Source organism: Cervus canadensis, chromosome 8, assembly GCF_019320065.1.
Source record: "Cervus canadensis isolate Bull #8, Minnesota chromosome 8, ASM1932006v1, whole genome shotgun sequence".
Taxonomy (NCBI): Eukaryota; Metazoa; Chordata; class Mammalia; order Artiodactyla; family Cervidae; genus Cervus; species Cervus canadensis.
In genome coordinates, this window is record NC_057393.1 from 9,472,511 (window position 1) to 9,495,366 (window position 22,856).

The 22,856-nt window shown below is 51.0% G+C and overlaps 1 protein-coding gene across 24 annotated transcripts in view; it reads right to left on the bottom strand.

The window, feature by feature from the left end:
- DMBT1 (deleted in malignant brain tumors 1) overlaps positions 1–22,856 on the bottom strand; it is a 66,569-nt gene that overhangs the window by 15,483 nt on the left and 28,230 nt on the right. For 12 of the 24 annotated variants that reach the window (XM_043475208.1, XM_043475213.1, XM_043475201.1 and 9 more), the window contains 18 exons: positions 22,049–22,372; positions 21,262–21,291; positions 19,653–19,682; positions 19,028–19,054; positions 17,626–17,949; positions 17,184–17,210; positions 12,736–12,768; positions 11,337–11,660; positions 7,722–7,751; positions 7,096–7,122; positions 5,684–6,007; positions 4,878–4,907; positions 4,256–4,282; positions 2,843–3,166; positions 2,405–2,431; positions 1,775–1,807; positions 1,008–1,034; positions 247–400 (listed from right to left, as the gene is read on the bottom strand). In XM_043475208.1, coding sequence (XP_043331143.1) covers positions 247–400; positions 1,008–1,034; positions 1,775–1,807; positions 2,405–2,431; positions 2,843–3,166; positions 4,256–4,282; positions 4,878–4,907; positions 5,684–6,007; positions 7,096–7,122; positions 7,722–7,751; positions 11,337–11,660; positions 12,736–12,768; positions 17,184–17,210; positions 17,626–17,949; positions 19,028–19,054; positions 19,653–19,682; positions 21,262–21,291; positions 22,049–22,372 — 2,122 coding nt within the window. Of the gene's footprint in view, positions 1–246; positions 401–1,007; positions 1,035–1,774; positions 1,808–2,404; positions 2,432–2,842; positions 3,167–4,255; positions 4,283–4,877; positions 4,908–5,683; positions 6,008–7,095; positions 7,123–7,721; positions 7,752–8,517; positions 8,842–9,914; positions 9,942–10,540; positions 10,571–11,336; positions 11,661–12,735; positions 12,769–17,183; positions 17,211–17,625; positions 17,950–19,027; positions 19,055–19,652; positions 19,683–21,261; positions 21,292–22,048; positions 22,373–22,856 lie in introns of all 24 variants that reach the window. The other 12 variants (XM_043475217.1, XM_043475216.1, XM_043475221.1 and 9 more) reach the window with 11 other exon arrangements.

Consider the following 22,856-nt stretch of genomic DNA (forward strand, 5'->3'; position numbering starts at 1 on the left):
CTTTGTAGGTATTTTGGACTTTATGAGAAATGTCCTTGAATCTAAGACCGTCCTCTTGCTCTTCCTTAATCAGATCAAGGGACTGCCCAATATCGAGACTGAGACTTCCTGGTGGGGATCAGAGAAACCTGAAATGTAGTCCATGGGACCTGAGAGGGGAAAGCCTCCCAGCCCAGGACCCCACTCAAACCCCAGGGTGGTCTGTGGAAGACACCTCCTTCTCCAGGTGGCCTGGGGGCTACTTACTGCAGACTGTCGAAGCCCAGGTTTATGAGGTAGCCGGGGTTCACTTGTATTTCCCAGACACAGTTGGCATTGTTCGGGTAGTATCCAGGGTAGAATGGGCTGGAAAAGTTCCCACTGGCACTGAATAAGAAGCCGCCACAACTTGGAAAGGAGCCTGCAGAGCAGAGAGAGAGGAACATCCCCATTGTGGTGGGTCTCCGGGGGTGTTGTGACAAGCAATTGTCCTCCGGATGAGTGTCCTCAGGAAGTCCTTTTCCTTCTGCAGGACTTCTCAGAGCCTTGACCATTCCCACCTACATGGAGACTGGCCTAAAGGACTGGCGTCCACAGCAGCACACCTTTCCATTTTGGGCACCAGGTGTTTTCAAGGCGCCGTAAAGATCATTTGGGGGTTACTCTCAACATGCAGGAGTGTTTAACAGAGAAAGGTCTGTAAGGCTGCTTTTGAAAATGGTTTTGAGAATGGTCACAGTTCCGCATGGCATGCGTGGGACACTTATTTTCACAGAAATGATCAGAGGACCCAATCCTCTCTCTCACACTCAACAGGCACAGGCAGCAGGATGTGGCAGGGGACCAGAGGTCTCTCCAGGGAGAGCTGAGTGACAGCCGTGGTCCTGGGGACTTGGCAGGTCACTGAACAGACTCGAGTCCTCAGAGAGACATGACTCCCCAGGTAGAGTCTGCTCTTCTCCTTCTGGAAACCTGAGAGGGTGGATTCCCAGAGACAAACCTGGCTGGGTGGGGCTGCCAGTACTCACCTGGAGTGGAGAAGTTGATTCCTGGTCCTGCAAGAAAAGAGGAAACATGATCAGCTTCAGCATCCACGATGGGCTGCAATGAACCCATCAGTTTCCCGAGAGAGATGCTGAGTTCCTGGCCTCTTCATGGCCAGAGAAGGGAGGCCTAAGAGTTGCACCAGGGAGCTGAATAGGAAACATTAATCTCACATATCATTCTTCACAAACAACAGCAACTATTGGGGCGATTTCACTCTTACAAACTTGATGTCCCCTCATCGGTGTGAGGGACTGACCTTGCCATTGGATGAAGACTACCATCATGGATAGAATGTATCATGGGGATGGGGCAGCTTAAAGCTGCTGCTGCTGTAGGCAGCCTAGTGGTGAGGAGGGAAGGATGGTGATGCGGAGGAAAGATCTGGAAGCAGGGTGGGGTTGTGAGCGATGGTTCAGTGGCAACCCAGAGGCAGGCTGTTGGGACCTTTTGCTGGGACTGGTGTCCCAGCCGAGGAGCTGGACCTAAACAGGTGGTCAGCATTATCTGGAGACTGACTAGATGTAGGAATCTCATCCAGATTAGACTAGTAAAGGACAAAGAAGACGGGGGGGGGGGGCAACCCTCCTGGGGTTGGGACATCAGCCGTGGGGACATCATGTGGCAGGACAGTCAGGAGAGGTGAACTCATTGGAGAGTGACACCTTGACTACAGCCTGGAGACCAGCAGCCAAGCCTGGGGAGAGGAAACCCAAGGCCTGTGGGTCAGGTGGAAATATGTGTTACTTACTCTGAGTGGTTGTGTTTGGTAGGGGCCACCAACCTAGAAAGAAAACCAAGTGATTTTAGGATACTGCTGAAAAATTTTAAAGTCCATGGTCATCACTTTGGTGGAGAAAGTAAATCCTTGTCCTAATAAGGATGTCTCGGAATCTTGACTATTCCCACCTACAGTGTTACTGGCCACGTGGACTAAGTACATGGAAGTTCCCACCTGATTCAGGAGTAGATATTATCACTGTGGGAAAAGATCATTTGGGAAATTGCTTTCAAGCTGAAGAAATTTTTTAATGGATAGATACTTGAGAGTCTGCTGCTTGGTCATGGTTCTAAAGCGGTCACAGTTCTGCATGGCATGGCTCGGACACTTATTTTCATAGAAATGATCAGAGGATCTAATCCTGTTTCCCCTCATAGCAGCTCTGAGCAGACCCTGGCAGCAGGAGGTGGCAGGAGACCAGAGGTCCCTCCAGGGACAGCTGAGTGACAGCCCTGGTCCTGGGGATTCCACTGGTCACTGGAGAGCCTCCAGAGTCCTCTGAGGGAAATGACTCCCTAGGAAGAGGGTGTTCTTCTTCTAGAAACCTGAGAAGTGGAATCCCAGAGAGGAGTCTCACTGCATGGGGCTGCCAGAACTCACCTGGAGTTGAGGAGTTGATCTGTGCAGCTGCAACAAAGAGGAAGCATGATCAGCCTCAGCGCCCAGGCTCAACGCAAGACACCCATCAGGTCCCTGAGAGAACTGCTGAGCGCCCGTCCCTCCATGGCCTGAAAAGGGCGGCCCGGGTTTTGTCCAGGAGAACTGAATATGAAACATCAAGCTCAGACATCAGTCTCCACAACTGAAAAAAGTCTGAGGGGAATTTGCTCTTACAATCGGAAAACACCCCCCTGCTCCAGGGGTCCAATACAGAAGGGGCTGCAGTGGATCCATGAAATCCAGGACTGACATCTATCAATGATGGAGTCAGTGAAACCACCCAACTTCCATGGAAGCTCAGTGTGATTGAGCCCAGTGCAAAGAAGGGCTCTTGTTGGGAGAAAATCACTCACAAAAATGCAGGTCATAGAAACCAACCCGAGCAGATGACGCTGGCGTCCTCGCTGTGTCCGCAGTTGTGTGTGTTCCAGGGGCTGTGGGAGCAGCTCCACAGGTACGTCTCGTGCCCTGAGCAGCCCACGTCGTCCAGGACAATGGGCCCTGAGCCCTGCCCGAACCGGGCATTTCCTGGGGCTGAAACGGCCCAGCCACAGCCCAGCTGCCTGCAGACCACGCTGGCGTCGGTGGTGTCCCAGCCGTCGTCACACACGGTGCCCCAGGAGCCTCGGTACAGGACCTCCACCCGGCCCTGACATCTGTCACCTCCGTTCACCAGCCTCAGGGCCAAACCCGATTCGGTTCCTGGAAGGAGACAGGAAAAGTCACCCTCCTGTTTCTCCTGAAGGAAGAGGCACTGGGGACTGAGATTCAGAGTCTTCCAGGGAAAGGCTGCTGAGGGCTGGGTAGTGATGTCCATCAGGCTTGACTGGGCGTGTTCACCACTGTGTATCTCCAGTGTCTGTGTGATGGAAACCTCGACTGTGGACTGTGGACAGGCTCTGCAGGTTCTCTGATAGCATCCCCAAGTTCAGCAATTCAGGGACTGAATCCGATCTCAGGGTGCAGGGGGGAAGAGGGGAAGCCCACAGCCTACGTCCGCAAATTACATGACAGACCTCTGGGATAGAATGAGCCTCTGCAGCCGGAGACCACTGACACAGCTTCCCAGTTCCCACCATAGAGCCAGGTTCAGCCTTTCACCCCTACGTGGGAACCCACTCCATCAGCCCAAGGTTATTCTGAAGACTTCCATTCAATATATATTCAGGTACTTTCACACACAAAGCTTATCTTGAAACTTTTTTTTTTTTTTTGTAAGTTTGAATCCTGAAATAACCCTGGAATTGGTGACTATCATTGGAGGACTTGGAGATGACTGGGGAGAAGGCCCCTATTACCAGCAGGCTGTTCACAATCCCTCCAGGACTTTATACTCGGCATCGAGAACCAAAGACTCTCCCCTCTGTGGCAGGAGACTTGTGGCTGACAAGTGCCCCTGGCAGGAAGCAACCTGACAGTGAAGCTCATAAACAAAACCACGCAGAGGTCAGAAAAGTGCGTGGGGACAAAGAACACTGGGACTTCTGGATCCAGCGCTCCCTGAAGGTTGCCCTATATAGCTCAGTATCCTCGATATGTAAGCCGTGGCACCAGCCCAAATTAAGAGAGTGTGAGTGGCCATCCTAATACTTGCAAACAAAAGCGTTCTGAGTAACACAGGCCAGAACTCATAAGTAAAGTTTATCCATAACTCTGGCAAGTGAAGGCAACCGTCCAGAGTAGATGAGCTGGTGAGCTCAGAACCTGGACCCAAGAGGCAAGAACTGCACCCATGTCTGTGGACTGGAGTGTTGCATGCTGGTAGTTTAGCAGGATCTGAATGATGCTCACCATAGTCAGTTGTCGGATGCCACCAATCTGCAGGGGAAACAAGGCAGGATTACAAAGAAGGTCGGTAGAATCAAGGTTGGCCTGCTGACCTGTAACTGGGATCAGGACAGTGGGGTCTGAGAGCTCCACGGTCTAGGGGAGACAGAGGCCTTTCTGAGAGTTTGCTGTGAGCCCAGATCATGTCATCAAAGGGACACACTCATCTGAGGAGGTGGCACAGCCCACAGAGCCATCACCATGCCCTGCTGACTGGGTACTTCTTGGTAATAGCATCGCCTAGACTCTCTGGGGTGGAGGACAGGAAAACGCTCTGTCCTCTCCATACACATAGCTCTTGGTCCAGAGAGTTCACTCAAGCAGAAATCACCCCAGAACAGACCACCCCGTCACCCAAAGCTCTGGGGAGAGACTGTGCAGCCAGGAAGTCCTGAAATCACTGAACCAGCCCAGAGGATGCCAGTGTTATGGCTCATCTGGAACCGTCTACATGCTCTAGAGTGACCAGGGCAGGTCCTGAGAGGAGGAGCACCCCCAGAGTCCCCTCCTGGGGCTACTGGTTGGGGGCCCTGGGGGTTGCTCAAGGGGAGGGGATATCCCAGAGTCAAGAGGCAGCAGGACTCACCTGGCACAGCCGTGGACTGGGTCTGGGCAGCTGGGGGAGAGAGAAGGCAGGTCAGACAAGGTGCACAGAAGGGTCTACATGGGGGCAAAGGGGGGGACGCTGAGATGCAGAGCAGCTGAGGTGTCAGTCCGTGCACCCGCTCTGCCGTGGAGGGCGGGGCCTCTGCCATCCTCAACCCTCCAAAGAGGCTCCTGCTGAGAGGTCCCAGCAGACCAGCACCCCTTATTTCCAAAGTCAAGGTGATTGACTCTGTGTCTTGATGACACAGTGGATATAGAATCAATAGCCAGGCTCCCAGCTTTTATGGATCCACTGAGGCAGTGAGACAGGGCTCCAGCTCTAGGTCAAGTCCCGTGTGTGATCAGTCAGGCTTGACCTTAGCGGATGACAAGGCGGGGTCTGGCAGGTCACACAGGGCCACTGCCCTGCTCACAGCAGTCCTGGTGCCCAGACCGTGCTTCCCAGTTCCTTGGAGGGGCCACAGTCCAGGACTCAGGAGGCAGAACTGGGGCCACCGGCAGCTCCAGCCCATGACCTCTGCTCAGAGACCTCCTGGCAGACCTGCTCTCTTTTGCCTTGGTTTGTATGTGACATGGAGCAGAAGGCATAATGTCACTTTCAGTTTGTGTTTCTGTTCTAATTGTCCATCTACATTCTCAAAGGCCAGACAAAAGCTATTATACTAAATATCAAAGCACTGGAGGATTTCAAGGAAAAGAGAAACGTAGGGAATGCTTCTCAAGGGGATCAGAAAGTAAGCAAGAAACCACACTCCGAGAAGCACCCCCAGCTTGTTTGAGACCCACCCGAGCAGATGACGCTGGTGTCCTCGCTGTGTCCGCAGTTATGTGTGTTCCAGGGGCTGTGGGAGCAGCTCCACAGATAGGTCTCGTGCCCTGAGCAGCCCACGTCGTCCAGGACAATGGGCCCTGAGCCCTGCCCGAACCGGGCATTTCCTGGGGCTGAAACGGCCCAGCCACAGCCCAGCTGCCTGCAGACCACGCTGGCGTCGGTGGTGTCCCAGCCGTCGTCACACACGGTGCCCCAGGAGCCTCCGTAGAGGACCTCCACCCGGCCCTGACACCTGTCACCTCCGTTCACCAGCCTCAGGGCCAAGCCCGATTCGGTTCCTGGAAGGAGACAGGAAAAGTCACCCTCCTGTTTCTCCTGAAGGAAGAGGCACTGGGGACTGAGATTCAGAGTCTTCCAGGGAAAGGCTGCTGAGGGCTGGGTAGTGATGTCCATCAGGCTTGACTGGGCGTGTTCACCACTGTGTATCTCCAGTGTCTGTGTGATGGAAACCTCGACTGTGGACTGTGGACAGGCTCTGCAGGTTCTCTGATAGCATCCCCAGGTTCAGCAATTCAGGGACTGAATCCGATCTCAGGGTGCAGGTGGGAAGAGGGGAAGCCCACAGCCTACGTCCGCAAATTACATGACAGACCTCTGGGATAGAATGAGCCTCTGCAGCCGGAGACCACTGACACAGCTTCCCAGTTCCCACCATGGGGCCAGGTTCAGCCTTTCACCCCTACGTGGGAACCCACTCCATCAGCCCGTTTATTCTGAAGACTTTTCCATTCAATATATATTCAGGTACTTTCACACACAAAGCTTATCTTGAAACTTTTTTTTTTTTTTGTAAGTTTGAATCCTGAAATAACCCTGGAATTGGTGACTATCATTGGAGGACTTGGAGATGACTGGGGAGAAGGCCCCTATTACCAGCAGGCTGTTCACAATCCCTCCAGGACTTTATGCTCGGCATCGAGAACCAAAGACTCTCCCCTCTGTGGCAGGAGACTTGTGGCTGACAAGTGCCCCTGGCAGGAAGCAACCTGACAGCGAAGCTCATAAACAAAACCACGCAGAGGTCAGAAAAGTGCGTGGGGATAAAGAACACTGGGACTTCTGGATCCAGCGCTCCCTGAAGGTTGCCCTATATAGCTCAGTATCCTCGATATGTAAGCCGTGGCACCAGCCCAAATTAAGAGAGTGTGAGTGGCCATCCTAATACTTGCAAACAAAAGCGTTCTGAGTAACACAGGCCAGAACTCATAAGTAAAGCCTATCCACAACTCTGGCAAGTAAAGGCAACCGTCCAGAATAGATGAGCTGGTGAGCTCAGAACCTGGACTCAAGAGGCAAGAACTGCGCCCATGTATGTGGACTGGAGTGTTGCATGCTGGTAGTTTAGCAGGATCTGAATGATGCTCACCATAGTCAGTTGTCGGATGCCACCAATCTGCAGGGGAAACAAGGCAGGATTACAAAGAAGGTCGGTAGAATCAAGGTTGGCCTGCTGACCTGTAACTGGGATCAGGACAGTGGGGTCTGAGAAGCTCCATGGTCTGGGGCAGACAGAGGCCTTTTCTGAGAGTTTGCTGTGAGCCCAGATCATGTCATCAAAGGGGCACACTCATCTGAGGAGGTGGCACAGCCCACAGAGCCATCACCATGCCCTGCTGACTGGGTACTTCTTGGTAATAGCATCGCCTAGACTCTGTCTGAGGTGGAGGACAGGAAAACGCTCTGTCCTCTCCATACACATAGCTCTTGGTCCAGAGAGTTCACTCAAGCAGAAATCACCCCAGAACAGACCACCCCGTCACCCAAAGCTCTGGGGAGACACTGTGCAGCCAGGAAGTCCTGAAATCACTGAACCAGCCCAGAGGATGCCGGTGTTATGGCTCATCTGGAACCGTCTACATGCTCTAGAGTGACCAGGGCAGATCCTGAGAGGAGGAGCACCCCCAGAGTCCCCTCCTGGGGCTACTGGTTGGGGGCCCTGGGGGTTGCTCAAGGGGAGGGGATATCCCAGAGTCAAGAGGCAGCAGGACTCACCTGGCACAGCCGTGGACTGGGTCTGGGCAGCTGGGGGAGAGAGAAGGCAGGTCAGACAAGGTGCACAGAAGGGTCTACATGGGGGCAAAGGGGGGGACGCTGAGATGCAGAGCAGCTGAGGTGTCAGTCCGTGCACCCGCTCTGCCATGGAGGGCGGGGCCTCTGCCATCCTCAACCCTCCAAAGAGGCTTCTGCTGAGAGGTCACGGCAGACCAGCACCCCTTATTTCCAAAATCAAGGTGATTGACGCTGTGTCTTGATGACACAGTGGATACAGAATCAATCATCAGGCTCCCAGCTTTTATGGATCCACTGAGGCAGTGAGACAGGGCTCCAGCTCTAGGTCAAGTCCCGTGTGTGATCAGTCAGGCTTGACCTTAGCGGATGACAAGGCAGGTCACACAGGGCCACTGCCCTGCTCACAGCAGTCCTGGTGCCCAGACCGTGCTTCCCAGTTCCTTGGAGGGGCCACAGTCCAGGACTCAGGAGGCAGAACCGGGGCCACCGGCAGCCCCAGCCCATGACCTCTGCTCAGAGACCTCCTGGCAGACCTGCTCTCTTTTGCCTTGGTTTGTATGTGGCATGGAGCAGAAGGCATAATGTCACTTTCAGTTTGTGTTTTCTTCCTAATCGTCCATCTACAGTCTCGAAGGCCAGACAAAAGCTATTACACTAAATATCAAAGCACTAGAGGATTTCAAGGGAAAGGGAAATGTAGAGAATGCTTCTCAAGGGGATCAGAAAGTAAGCAAGAAACCACACTCCGAGAAGCACCCCCAGCTTGTTTGAGACCCACCCGAGCAGATGACGCTGGCATCCTCGCTGTGTCCGCAGTTGTGTGTGTTCCAGGGGCTGTGGGAGCAGCTCCACAGGTACGTCTCGTGCCCTGAGCAGCCCACGTCGTCCAGGACAATGGGCCCTGAGCCCTGCCCGAACCGGGCATTTCCTGGGGCTGAAATGGCCCAGCCACATTCCAGCTGCCTGCAGACCACGTTGGCATCGTTGGTGTCCCAGCTGTCGTCACACACAGTGCCCCAGGAGCCTCCGTAGAGGACCTCCACCCGGCCCTGACACCTGTCACCTCCGTTCACCAGCCTCAGGGCCAAACCCGATTCAGTTCCTGGAAGGAGACAGGAAAAGTCACCGTCCGGTTTCTCTTGAAGGAAAAGGTGCTTCGGACCTAGATTCAGATTTCTTCCAGCGAAAGACTGCTGAGGTCTAGGGAGTGATGTCCATAAGGACTTGACTGAGCGTGTTCATCACTGTTTATCTCCAGTGTCTGTGTGATAGAAACCTTGACCGTGGACTGTAGACTAGCTCTGTAGGTTCTCTGATGGCATCCCCAGATTCAGCAATTCAGGGGCTGAATCCTGTCTCAGGATGCAGGTGGGAAGAGGGGAAGCCCACAGCCTACATCCCAGACCTCTGGGATAGAATGAGCCTCTGCAGCAGGAGACCACTGACACAGCTTCCCAGTTCCCACTAAGGTGCTGAGTTCGGCCTGTCACCCCTACATGGGAACCCACTCCTTCAGCCCAAGGTTATTCTGGAGACTTATCCATTCATACCTATTCAGATCACTTTCACACACAAAGCTTATCTTGTGTCTTTTTTTTTTAAGCTTGAATCTTGAAATAACTTTGGAATTGGTGACTATCATTGGAGGACTTGGAGACGACTGGGGAGAAGGCCCCTATTACCAGCAGGCTGTTCACAATCCCTCCAGGACTTTATGCTCGGCATCGAGAACCAAAGACTCTCCCCTCTGTGGCAGGAGACTTGTGGCTGACAAGCGCCCCTGGCAGGAAGCAACCTGACAGTGAAGCTCATAAACAAAACCACGCAGAGGTCAGAAAATTGCATGGGGATAAAGAACACTGGGACTTCTGGATCCAGCGCTCCCTGAATGTTGCCCTATATAGCTCAGTATCCTCGATATGTAAGCCGTGGCACCAGCCCAAATTAAGAGAGTGTGAGTGGCCATCCTAATACTTGCAAACAAAAGCGTTCTGAGTAACACAGGCCAGAACTCATAAGTAAAGCCTATCCACAACTCTGGCAAGTGAAGGCAACCGTCCAGAGTAGATGAGCTGATGAGCTCAGAACCTGGACCCAAGAGGCAAGAACTGCACCCATGTCTGTGGACTGGAGTGTTGCATGCTGGTAGTTTAGCAGGATCTGAATGATGCTCACCATAGTCAGTTGTCGGATGCCACCAATCTGCAGGGGAAACAAGGCAGGATTACAAAGAAGGTCGGTAGAATCAAGGTTGGCCTGCTGACCTGTAACTGGGATCAGGACAGTGGGGTCTGAGAAGCTCCATGGTCTGGGGCAGACAGAGGCCTTTTCTGAGAGTTTGCTGTGAGCCCAGATCATGTCATCAAAGGGGCACACTCATCTGAGGAGGTGGCACAGCCCACAGAGCCATCACCATGCCCTGCTGACTGGGTACTTCTTGGTAATAGCATCGCCTAGACTCTGTCTGAGGTGGAGGACAGGAAAACGCTCTGTCCTCTCCATACACATAGCTCTTGGTCCAGAGAGTTCACTCAAGCAGAAATCACCCCAGAACAGACCACCCCGTCACCCAAAGCTCTGGGGAGACACTGTGCAGCCAGGAAGTCCTGAAATCACTGAACCAGCCCAGAGGATGCCGGTGTTATGGCTCATCTGGAACCGTCTACATGCTCTAGAGTGACCAGGGCAGATCCTGAGAGGAGGAGCACCCCCAGAGTCCCCTCCTGGGGCTACTGGTTGGGGGCCCTGGGGGTTGCTCAAGGGGAGGGGATATCCCAGAGTCAAGAGGCAGCAGGACTCACCTGGCACAGCCGTGGACTGGGTCTGGGCAGCTGGGGGAGAGAGAAGGCAGGTCAGACAAGGTGCACAGAAGGGTCTACATGGGGGCAAAGCAGGGGACGCTGAGATGCAGAGCAGCTGAGGTGTCAGTCCGTGCACCCGCTCTGCCATGGAGGGCGGGGCCTCTGCCATCCTCAACCCTCCAAAGAGGCTTCTGCTGAGAGGTCACGGCAGACCAGCACCCCTTATTTCCAAAATCAAGGTGATTGACGCTGTGTCTTGATGACACAGTGGATACAGAATCAATCATCAGGCTCCCAGCTTTTATGGATCCACTGAGGCAGTGAGACAGGGCTCCAGCTCTAGGTCAAGTCCCGTGTGTGATCAGTCAGGCTTGACCTTAGCGGATGACAAGGCAGGTCACACAGGGCCACTGCCCTGCTCACAGCAGTCCTGGTGCCCAGACCGTGCTTCCCAGTTCCTTGGAGGGGCCACAGTCCAGGACTCAGGAGGCAGAACCGGGGCCACCGGCAGCCCCAGCCCATGACCTCTGCTCAGAGACCTCCTGGCAGACCTGCTCTCTTTTGCCTTGGTTTGTATGTGGCATGGAGCAGAAGGCATAATGTCACTTTCAGTTTGTGTTTTCTTCCTAATCGTCCATCTACAGTCTCGAAGGCCAGACAAAAGCTATTACACTAAATATCAAAGCACTAGAGGATTTCAAGGGAAAGGGAAATGTAGAGAATGCTTCTCAAGGGGATCAGAAAGTAAGCAAGAAACCACACTCCGAGAAGCACCCCCAGCTTGTTTGAGACCCACCCGAGCAGATGACGCTGGCATCCTCGCTGTGTCCGCAGTTGTGTGTGTTCCAGGGGCTGTGGGAGCAGCTCCACAGGTACGTCTCGTGCCCTGAGCAGCCCACGTCGTCCAGGACAATGGGCCCTGAGCCCTGCCCGAACCGGGCATTTCCTGGGGCTGAAATGGCCCAGCCACATTCCAGCTGCCTGCAGACCACGTTGGCATCGTTGGTGTCCCAGCTGTCGTCACACACAGTGCCCCAGGAGCCTCCGTAGAGGACCTCCACCCGGCCCTGACACCTGTCACCTCCGTTCACCAGCCTCAGGGCCAAACCCGATTCAGTTCCTGGAAGGAGACAGGAAAAGTCACCGTCCGGTTTCTCTTGAAGGAAAAGGTGCTTCGGACCTAGATTCAGATTTCTTCCAGCGAAAGACTGCTGAGGTCTAGGGAGTGATGTCCATAAGGACTTGACTGAGCGTGTTCATCACTGTTTATCTCCAGTGTCTGTGTGATAGAAACCTTGACCGTGGACTGTAGACTAGCTCTGTAGGTTCTCTGATGGCATCCCCAGATTCAGCAATTCAGGGGCTGAATCCTGTCTCAGGATGCAGGTGGGAAGAGGGGAAGCCCACAGCCTACATCCCAGACCTCTGGGATAGAATGAGCCTCTGCAGCAGGAGACCACTGACACAGCTTCCCAGTTCCCACTAAGGTGCTGAGTTCGGCCTGTCACCCCTACATGGGAACCCACTCCTTCAGCCCAAGGTTATTCTGGAGACTTATCCATTCATACCTATTCAGATCACTTTCACACACAAAGCTTATCTTGTGTCTTTTTTTTTTAAGCTTGAATCTTGAAATAACTTTGGAATTGGTGACTATCATTGGAGCACTTGGAGACGACTGGGGAGAAGTCACCTATTACCAGCAGGCTGTTCACAATCCCTCCAGGACTTTATGCTCAACATGGAAAACCAAAGACTCTCCCCTCTGTGGCAGGAGACTTGTGGCTGACAAGTGCCCCTGGCTGGAAGCAACCTGACAGTGAAGCTCATAAACAAAACCACGCAGAGGTCAGAAAAGTGCGTGGGGATGAAGAACATTGGGACTTCTGGATCCAGCGCTCTCTGAAGGTTGCCCTATATAGCTCAGAATCCTCGATATGTAAGCCGTGGCACCAGCTCTAATTAAGAGAGTGTGAGTGGCCATCCTAATACTTGGAGACAAAAGCATTCTGAGTGACATATGGCACAACTCATAGGTCAAGCTTATCCATAACTCTGGCAAGTGAAGGCAACCATCCAGAGTATTTGAGGTGGTGAGCTCAGAACCTGGACCCAAGAGGAAGAAATGCATCCATGTCTGTGAATTGGAATGAATCCCCAGGACTGTGGGTCAGGTGGAAAAATGGGTTACTTACTCTGAGTGGTTGTACTTGTTGCGGGCCGCCAATCTAGAAAGAAAACCAAGTGATTTTAGGATGCTGCTGAAAATTTTAAATTCCATGGTTATCATTTTGGTGGAGAAAGTAAATCGTTGTGCTAATAAGGTCATCTCAGAACCTTGACTATTCCCACCTACAGTGTAACTGGCCATATGGAATCAGTACATAGAAATTCCCGTCTTATTCAACATCAGATATTATCATTGTGGCTAAAGGATAATTTTGGAAATGGCTTTCAACATATAGGAATTTTTTAACAGACAGACATTTGTGAGTCTGCTACTCGGTCATCCTTCCAACATAGTCACAGCTCTGCATGGCATGACTGGGGCACTTATTTTCATAGAAATGATCAGAGGTCCTAATCCTGTCTCCCCTCATAGCAGCTCTGAACAGGCACAGGCAGCAGGAGGTGGCGGGGGACCAGAGGCCCCTCCAGTGACAGCTGAGTGACAGCCCTGGTCCTGGGGATTCCACTTGTCACTGAACAGCTGTTGGGGTCCTTTAATGGACCAGAACCTGGTGGTCCGGAGCCGACAATAGGAAAGCGAAAGAAGGAAAGAGGCTAATGTTCCCTGGGTTACGCAGCCAGCCTTCACACTCCAGGGAATCAGCCAGAAATAGAGAGAGAGAGAAGGAAGGACACAGGAACCCAAGTCTCTGGTGGAACAAGGGTGCTTTATTGAATTTTGAGTGAGTATATATACCGTTTTACAAGGTAGCTTCTTCAGATAAAGATCAAAAGACCAGAAATTACAAGTTACCAAGGAAACAAGGAGCAATAGAAGCCACAAGGCCAAAAGGCAATTCATATCAAAAGAGGGTCGTAGATAATCACTTTTAGCATATGGAAAAGCTAATGAAGGAAATCCTATGCAAGCATACCATCTCTATGACCTCAGTCCTGGGAGTGGCTTGCCTGCTCCTCTTGCTCCTGACAGGAACTGATAAGGAACAGAGGGCTCAAGAGAGATAGGAAACAGCACACAGGAATCCTACTGTTAAACATTTCCTGACAATTCCCCCTATTTTATTATATTTGTAAAAAAAGGTCCCAACCATTTGAATTTATTTAGTTTTAACAATTTTTGCAGAAAGGCAATGGTAAACAACAAATATAGTTGCCAAGACAATCACCAGAGTTACAGTTCCAGACCCGAAGCTGTGGGTGGTGCTTGGAAACCATCTTTGCGGGTCTAACCCAGATAATTGATCAGCTAGTTGTTCAGATAAAATTTCTATATTGGTGGATGAGGGCAGACTTTTACAGAAGGTTTCAAAGATTTCTTTTTGCAATAATTGTACATTCAGAGAGGCATTATCATGTATATTTTGTAAATGAAATTTGATTTGCTCCCAGTTATAGGCACTATGATTGAATTGAAAAGGAATAACACAAAATTGAGTAGAATTCCAATCACATTTTGGTATCACTTGTTTTTATACATCTATTAATTGATCTCCAACCCATTTGATGGCTGTTTTTAGTTCCTGTATGTCATTTTGAATATCCTCATCTATCTGAGCCTGAGTGGCCCACATAGTATGAGCATCTTTAGTCCAATCTTGGATAAAATTATGTGTTTGAATTGAGGTTTGTAAAGCAACGCCAATGACGGCAGCAGTGGTGCAAATAGCTATTAATCCCCAAATGCCAAGAATCAGCCATCCAATGAATCATTCAGATCATCGAGTAATTTAGTAAGTAACTGGGAAGCAAGCCCGGCCATGGGACCTTCTTCCCAGGGCCGTTGGCGATTTACTGGTAACCACAAATTATGTCGAGATCGAAGAATCAAAAGGAATTCATTTCTTAAGGAAATAGAAGAGTTAAGACAGGTATACAATTTGCAATTTACACAAGTTACAGAACGTAAAGTCTTATTGAATTGTAAGTTTCCTATGGCTGAAACAAAAGGAAGGGGAATACAAGCTTGTATGAAATATGATTGTGTTTTTGATCTGTACTGCCGAATCTGCTTGTCCATACATCATTAGAGGAGTTAATAGAAATATAGGGTAAAAGAAGTAATTGAGCAATTTTGCCCCCCCTTTTGAATTGCCATAAAATCTTAGATGACATCACAATTTGAATTTCTCCTTTATAATCTGAATCGATTATTCCAGGGTGAACAGTAATTCCTTTAGTAATCAAACTGGATCAGCCAAGTAAAAGACCGAAGGTTGTGGGGGCAGACTTTTGGAGGTTTTTTATTAGCTTTCTTAGGGCAATCCCTTTTTAAATTGTTCTTATCCCCGCGTATAAAACATCCCTCATTTCCCTTTTTAAAGCAAGCAGCCATTGTTTCAGCTGGCATTTGCAGTCTTTGAGTTTCTGTTCCTAGATTGCGACAAGCCTTCAAATAATCAATAATAGTCCCTGTCTCACGAACTGGGGCTATAGCCTTTTGACATTCCTGATTTGCATTTTCATAAGCAAGTAACTTCTCTAATTGCCTTTTAGCTTTTTCTCCGATTACAGTACAGGAAATAGCAGTTTCTAATCTAGCTAAAAAATCAGCATAAGTTTCATTAGGTCCTTGTAATATTTTAGCGTAGCTACCTGTAGGTTCCCCTTGAGGAGTAATTCTATCCCAAGCTTCAAGGGCCACTGTTTTTAATTGTTCATGCAACAAAGGAGGGCACTGTATTTGAGCTTCTATAGCATCAAATTGTCTATGGCAGTTAACATTTCAAAAGTAATTTGATTTTGGGGAGCACCAGCTCGAGTGTTTTTGTTAGCATGATCTCTGGCTATATCTTAAAACCACATTGTCCATTGAAGATATTCTCCTGGTTTAAGGAGAGCTTTTATTAAAGTTCGCCAATCATAGGGAATAAAGGTTCCAATAGAAGACACCATAGCATTTAGAATTTCTCTAGTAAAAGGCGAATGTGGGCCATACATATTTACAGACTTTTTCATTAGTTGCATGTGAAAAAAGTTAATACCTTCATATTGAGGTATTATTTGCCCTTGAGCATTAACATTTCTTAAAACTGGGAAGGCAGAAAAACCATTGGCTTCAGAGACTTGTAATTGCAAAGCCAGGAATTCAGAGAGCCTCTGTCACGAAGGAGAGTGAGTAGGTAGCAATTTTTGCAAATATGAGTTTGTACTAAGGACTTATCATTATTATCCAGAAAAGTATTGCCAGTTTTGGTGTCAAAAAGTGTCTCAGGAGAGTCGTCAGAATCATTAGGTTCTAGCAAAGGAGAGACTTTTGGATTCGCACCTGTTGGCAGAGGAGAAGCATTTGGAGCAGCCGGGGCAGGCCTTGTAGGAAAATTCAGAAATATTTAATGAATGTTGTTCTAATTGGGTCTTTTGTAAAGTTTCATCATCTAATTCATATTCATGGAATAAGTGTTCTGTCTGTTGTCGAAGATCAGGAGGGCTAGAATTGCCTTGAAATGGCGGAATTACAGCTTTAATGAGAGCCCACAGGGGCCAGAAATCAATTGGAATATTTTTTCCCCATCTGGCAGCTCGTTCAACATTCTCTTTGACCTAGTGCCAAATTTCTAAATCAAAACTGCCTTCATCAGGGAACCAGGGATTATGTTCAACTATTGTTTGAAGGCAAGCCTCTACTCGGTGGTGCGAAACTGAAAGTCCCTGAACTTTAAATAAATGATGAAGTAAAGTAGAAAAGTGAGGGGGCTCTCCAGCCATTTGACCCGTGGCCTTGTATTTACCGGCCTCAATAGGCCCTGAGTCACTCCGTCCAAAGTGCCATGTATACCAGGCCCCTGTTCTGGGCGCCACTTGTTGGGGTCCTTTAATGGATCGGAATCTGGTGGTCCAGAGTTGACAATAAGAAAGTGAAAGAAGGAAAGAGGGTAATATTCCCTGGGTTACACAGCCAGCCTTTGCGCTCCAGGGAATCAGCCAGAAATAGAGAGAGAGAGAGAGAGAAGGAAGGACATGGGGACCCAAGTCTCTGGTGGAACAAGGGTGCTTTATTGAATTTTGTGTGAGTATATATACTGTATTACAAGGTAGCTTCTTCAGATAAAGATCAAAAGACCAGAAATTACAAGTTACCAAGGAAACAAGGAGCAATAGAAGCCACAAGGCCAAAAGGCAATCCATATCAAAAGAGGGTCATAGATAATCCCTTTTAGCATATGGAAAAGCTAATGAAGGAAATCCTATGCAAGCATCCCAACTCTATGACCTCAGTCTAGGAGTGGCTTGCCTGCTCCTCTTGCTCCTGACAGGAACTGATAAGGAACAGAGGGCTCAAGAGAGATAGGAAACAGCACACAGGAGTCTTACTGTTAAACATTCCCTGACAGACAGCCTCCAGAGTCCTCAGAGGGAAATGACTACCGAGGTAGCTACTGTTCTTCTCCTTCTGGAAAACTGAAGGGCGGAATCCCAGAGAGGGGTGTGGCTGGGCGGGACTGCAGGGACTCACCTGGAGAAGAGGAGGTGATCTGTGCAGCTGCAAGAAAGAGGAAGCATGGTTAGCCTGAGCACCAAGGTTGGAATGCAAGAAACCCATCAGGTCCGTGAGACAGAGACGCTGAGTGCCCAGGCCCTCCATCGCCTGAAAAAAACGGCCTGGGTATTGTCCAGGAGAAATGAATATGAAACATCAAGGTCAGACATCAGACTCCACAATTAAAAAAAATCTGAGGGGAATTTGCTCTCCCAACCTATAATCACACCCCTGCTCTGGAGGTCCAGTACAGAAGAGGCTGCAGTGGATCCATGAAATCCAGGACTGACATCTATCAATGATGGTGTCAGTGAAACCACCCAACTTCCATGGAAGCTCAGTGTGATTGAGCCCAGTGCAAAGAAGAGCTCTTGTTGGGAGAAAATCACTCACAAAAATGCAGGTCATAGAAACCAACCTGAGCAGATGACGCTGGCGTCCTCGCTGTGTCCACAGTTGTGTGTGTTCCAGGGGTTGTGGGAGCAGCTCCATAGATAGGTCTCATACCCTGAGCAGCCCACGTCGTCCAGGACAATGGGCCCTGAGCCCTGACCGAACTGGGCATTTCCTGGGGCTGAAATGGCCCAGCCACAGCCCAGCTGCCTGCAGACCACGCTGGCATCGGTGATGTCCCAGCTGTCGTCACACACGGTGCCCCAGGAGCCTCCGTAGAGGACCTCCACCCGGCCCTGACACCTGTCACCTCCGTTCACCAGCCTCAGGGCCAAGCCCGATTCGGTTCCTGGAAGGAGACAGGAAAAGTCACCCTCCTGTTTCTCCTGAGAAAATGCACTGAGGACTGAGATTCAGAATCTCCCAGGGAAAGGCTGCTGAGGTCTAGGCAGCGATGTCCATCAGGACGTGACTGAGCGTGTTAATCACTGTGTATCTCTAGTGTCTGTGTGATAGAAACCTTGACTGTGGACTGTGGACAGGCTCTGCACATTCTCTGATATTATCCCCAAGTTCAGCAATTCAGGGACTGAATCCTGTCTCAGGATGCAAGTGGGAAGAGGGAAAGCCCACAGCCTAGGTCGGCAAACCACATCCCAGACCTCTGGGATAGATTGCCTCTGAAACAGGAGACCACTGACACAGCTTCCCAGTTGCCAACAAGGTGCCGAGTTCAGCCATTCATCCCTACATGGGAACCCACTCCATCAGCCCAAGGTTATTCTGAAGACTTTTCCATTCAATACATATTCAGGTACTTTCACAAAAAACATGTAGATTGAATTTTTTTTCTTAAGCGTGAATCTTGAAATAACCTTGGAATTGGTGACTATCATTAGAGGACTTGGAGATGACTGGGGAGAAGTCACCTATTACCAGGAGGCTGTTCACATTCCCTCCAGGAATTTCTGCTCAACATCAAGAACCAAAGACTCTCCCCTCTGTGGCAGGAGACTTGTGGCTGACAAGTGCCCCTGGCAGGAAGCAACCTGACAGTGAAGCTCATAAACAAACCCAAGCAGAGGTCAGAAAAGTGCGTGGGGACAAAGAACATTGGGACTTCTGGATCCAGCGCTCCCTGAAGGTTGCCCTATTGCTCAGTATCCTCGATATGTAAGCCGTGGCACCAGCCCAAATTAAGAGAGTGTGAGTGGCCATCCTAATACCTGCAAACAAAAGCATTCTGAGTAAGATATGGCACAACTTGTAGGTAAGGCTTATCCATAACTCTGGCAAGTGAAGGCAACCGTCCAGAGTAGATGAGCTGGTGAGCTCAGAACCTGGACCCAAGAGGCAAGAACTGCACCCACGTCTGTGGACTGGAGTGTTGCATGCTGGTAGTTTAGCAGGCTCTGAGTGATGCTCACCATAGTCAGTTGTCGGATGCCACCAATCTGCAGGGGAAACAAGGCAGGATTACAAAGAAGGTCGGTAGAATCAAGGTTGGCCTGCTGACCTGTAACTGGGATCAGGACAGTGGGGTCTGAGAAGCTCAAGTGTCTGGGGCAGACAGAGGCCTTTTCTGAGAGTTTGCTGTGAGCCCAGATCATGTCATCAAAGGGACACACTCATCTGAGGAGGTGGCACAGCCCACAGAGCCATCACCATGCCCTGCTGACTGGGTACTTCTTGGTAATAGCATCACCTAGACTCCATCTGGGGTTGAGGACAGGAAAAAGCTCTGTCCTCTTCATACACATAACTCTTGGTCCAGAGAATATGTTCAAACAGAAATGACCCCAGGACAGACCACCCTGTCACCCAAAGCTCTGGGGAGACACTGTGTAACCACGAAGTTCTGAAATCACTGAACCAGCCCAGAGGATGCCGGTGTTACGGCTCATCTAGAACTGTCTTTGTGGTCCAGAGTGACCAGGGCAGGTGCTGAGAGGTGGAAAACCTCCTCAGTGGCCTCCTGGGGCTGCTGGATGGGGCCCTGGGGGTGACTGTGGAGGAGGGGACATCCCGGAGTCAAGAGGCAGCAGGGCTCACCTGTCACAGCCATGGTCTGGGTCTGGGTAGCTGGGGGAGAGAGAACGCAGATCAGACACGGTGCACAGAAGGGGCTTCACGTGGGCCGAGGGGGGCGATGCTAAGCTGCAGAGCAGCTGAGGTGTCAGTCCAGGCACCTGCTCTGCCGTGGAAGGAGGGGGGGCCTCTGCCATCCTCAACCCTCCCGAGAGGCTCCTCCCGAGAAGTTCCAGCAGACCAGCATCTCTTATTTCCAATATCAAGGTGACTGACTCTGTGTCTGGGTGACAGAGTGGACGGGAAGCCAGTCGTCAGCCTCACAGCTTTTATGGATCCACTGAGGCAGTGAGACAGGGCTCCAGGTCCAGGTCAAGTCCCGAGTGTGACCTGTCAGCCTCGGCCTTAGGGGACGACAAGGCAGGTCACACAGGGCCCACTGCCCTGCTCACACAGACCTGGTGCCCACACCGTGCTTCCCACTTCCTTGGAGGGGCCACGGTCCAGGACTCAGGAGGAAGAACCTGAGTCTGCCAGTCTCTCCAGGACTTGTCAGCTGAAGGTTTAGAACAAAGAGGCTCTTTCTTCCTGTTGGGATGTAGACTAGGGGCTGACCCCTGCCTCCATCACAGGAAGTAAAGTTAGAGTGAAGCCCAAACACATAAAAATCAGAGGTATAAAAAGGGGTCAAGACAGGTAGTCCTGGAACCTCTGGATCCAGCTGTACCTGAAGACAGAACTGTGACTAAATGTCTTAGACATGAACATTACTAGGTCTTAGTCCAGCTTGAGTGTCGGTTGAAATCCTACCATGTGGAAACTGAAACAGCCTAACTAATACATTCTCTAATGGATAGGTGAAGGCCATCCTCAGTTCTGATGAGCAGAGGGTATCCCTGACGTTGAATGTGGTGGTGAACACACAGCTTTAGGCCAAGATTTAGACATTGACCATTGAGAGATGGCAGCATCCAAGTAATGCCCACCATAATTATTTATGGTGAGTTACCATATGGAGGGGAATTAGTTAGTTACCAATCTGGAGGGGGCACAAAGCAGGATTACAATGAAGGTCAGTAGAATCAAGGTTGGTCTAGTTCCTATGACCAGGATCAGGACAGTGGGATCTGAGGGACTCCACTGTCCGGGGAGAAGAAGACTTTCCTGAGAGTTTTCTGTGAGCCCAGATCATGTCATCCAAGGTGTCATCATGGAATAAAGTGGCACAGCCCACAGAGCCATCAGCATGCCCTGCTGAATGGGTACTGCTTGGTAATAGCATCGCCTAGACTCCGTCTGGGGTGGAGGACAGGAAAAAGCTCTGTCCTCTCCATAGCCATAACTCTTGGTCCAGAGAATCCATTCAAGCAGAAATGACCCCAGGACAGACCACCCTGTCACCCAAAGCTCTGGGGAGACACTGTGTAGCCACGAAGTCCTGAAATCACTGAGCCAGGCCAGAGGACGCCGGTGTTATGGCTCATCTGGAACCATTTACACGCTCTAGAGTGACCAGGGCAGGTCCTGAGAGGTGGAAAACCTCCTCAGTCCCCTCCTGGGGCTACTGCTTGGGGGCCCTGGGGGTGACTGCGGGGGAGAGCACATCCTTGGGTCAAGAGGCAGCAGGACTCACCTGGCTCAACCGTGGTCTGGGTCTGGGCAGCTGCGGGAGAGAGAGGGCAGGTCAGACACGGTACACAGAAGGGGCCCCACGGGGTCACAGGGGGGATGCTGAGATGTAGAGCAGCTGAGGTGTCAGTCCGTGCACCCGCTCTGCCATGGAGGGCGGGGCCTCTGCCATCCTCAACCCTCCAGAGAGGCTCCTGCTGAGAGGTCCCAGCAGACCAGCACCCCTTATTTCCAAGGTCAAGGTGACTGACTCTGTTGATGACACAGTAGATCCAGAGTCAATCGCCAGGCTCCCAGCTTTTATGGATCCACTGAGGCAGTGAGATAGCGCTCCAGCTCCAGGTCAATTCCCGCGTATGACCTGTCAGGCTCGGCCTTAGGGGATGACAAGGCAGGTCACACAGGGCTCACTGCCCTGCTCACACGGACCTGGTGCCCAGACCGTGCTTCCCAGTTCCTTGGAGAGGCCACGGTCCAGGACTCAGGAGGCAGAACCGGGGCCTCCGGCAGCCGCAGCCAACCACCTCTGCTCAGACACCTCCTGCCAGACCTGCTCTCTTTTGCCTCTGGTTTGCACTGTGGCATGCAGTGATATGTCACTCTCCATTTGTTTTTTATTTGTTTTTATTCATCTACGTACCCAGGGGCCAGAAAAATGCTAATGTACTAAATAAGCAAAGCACTAGAGGATTTCAAGGGAAAGGGAAATGTAGAAAATGCTTCTTGGGGAGATCAGAAAGTAAGCAAGAAACCACACGCAGAGAAGCACCCCCAGCTTGTCTGAGACCCACCTGAGCAGATGACGCTGGCGTCCTCGCTGTGTCCGCAGTTGTGTGTGTTCCAGGGGCTGTGGGAGCAGCTCCACAGGTACGTCTCGTGCCCTGAGCAGCCCACGTCGTCCAGGACAATGGGCCCTGAGCCCTGCCCGAACCGGGCATTTCCTGGGGCTGAAACGGCCCAGCCACAGCCCAGCTGCCTGCAGACCACGCCGGCGTCGGTGATGTCCCAGCTGTCGTCACACACCGTGCCCCAGGAGCCTCGGTACAGGACCTCCACCCGGCCCTGACACCTGTCACCTCCGTTCACCAGCCTCAGGGCCAAGCCCGATTCGGTTCCTGGAAGGAGACAGGAAAAGTCACCCTCCTGTTTCTCCTGAAGGAAAAGGTGCTTCGGACCTAGATTCAGATTTCTTCCAGCGAAAGACTGCTGAGGTCTAGGGAGTGATGTCCATAAGGACTTGGCTGAGCGTGTTCATCACCGTTTATCTTCAATGGCTGGGTGATAGAAAGCTGGACTGTGGACTGTGGACTGTGGACTAGGTCTGCAGGGGCTCTGATGGCATCCCCAAATTCAGCAATTCAGGGACTGAATCCTGTCTCAGGGTGCAGGTGGGAAGAGGGGAAGCCCACAACCTACGTCAGCAACCTACATCCCAGACCTCTGAGATAGAATGAGCCTCAGCAGCAGGAGACCACTGTCACAGCTTCCCAGTTCCCACCAAGGTGCCAGGTTCCGCCATTCACTAATACGTGGGAACCGACTCCATCAGCCCAAGGTTATTCTGAAGACTTATCCATTCAGTATGTATTCAGGTACTTT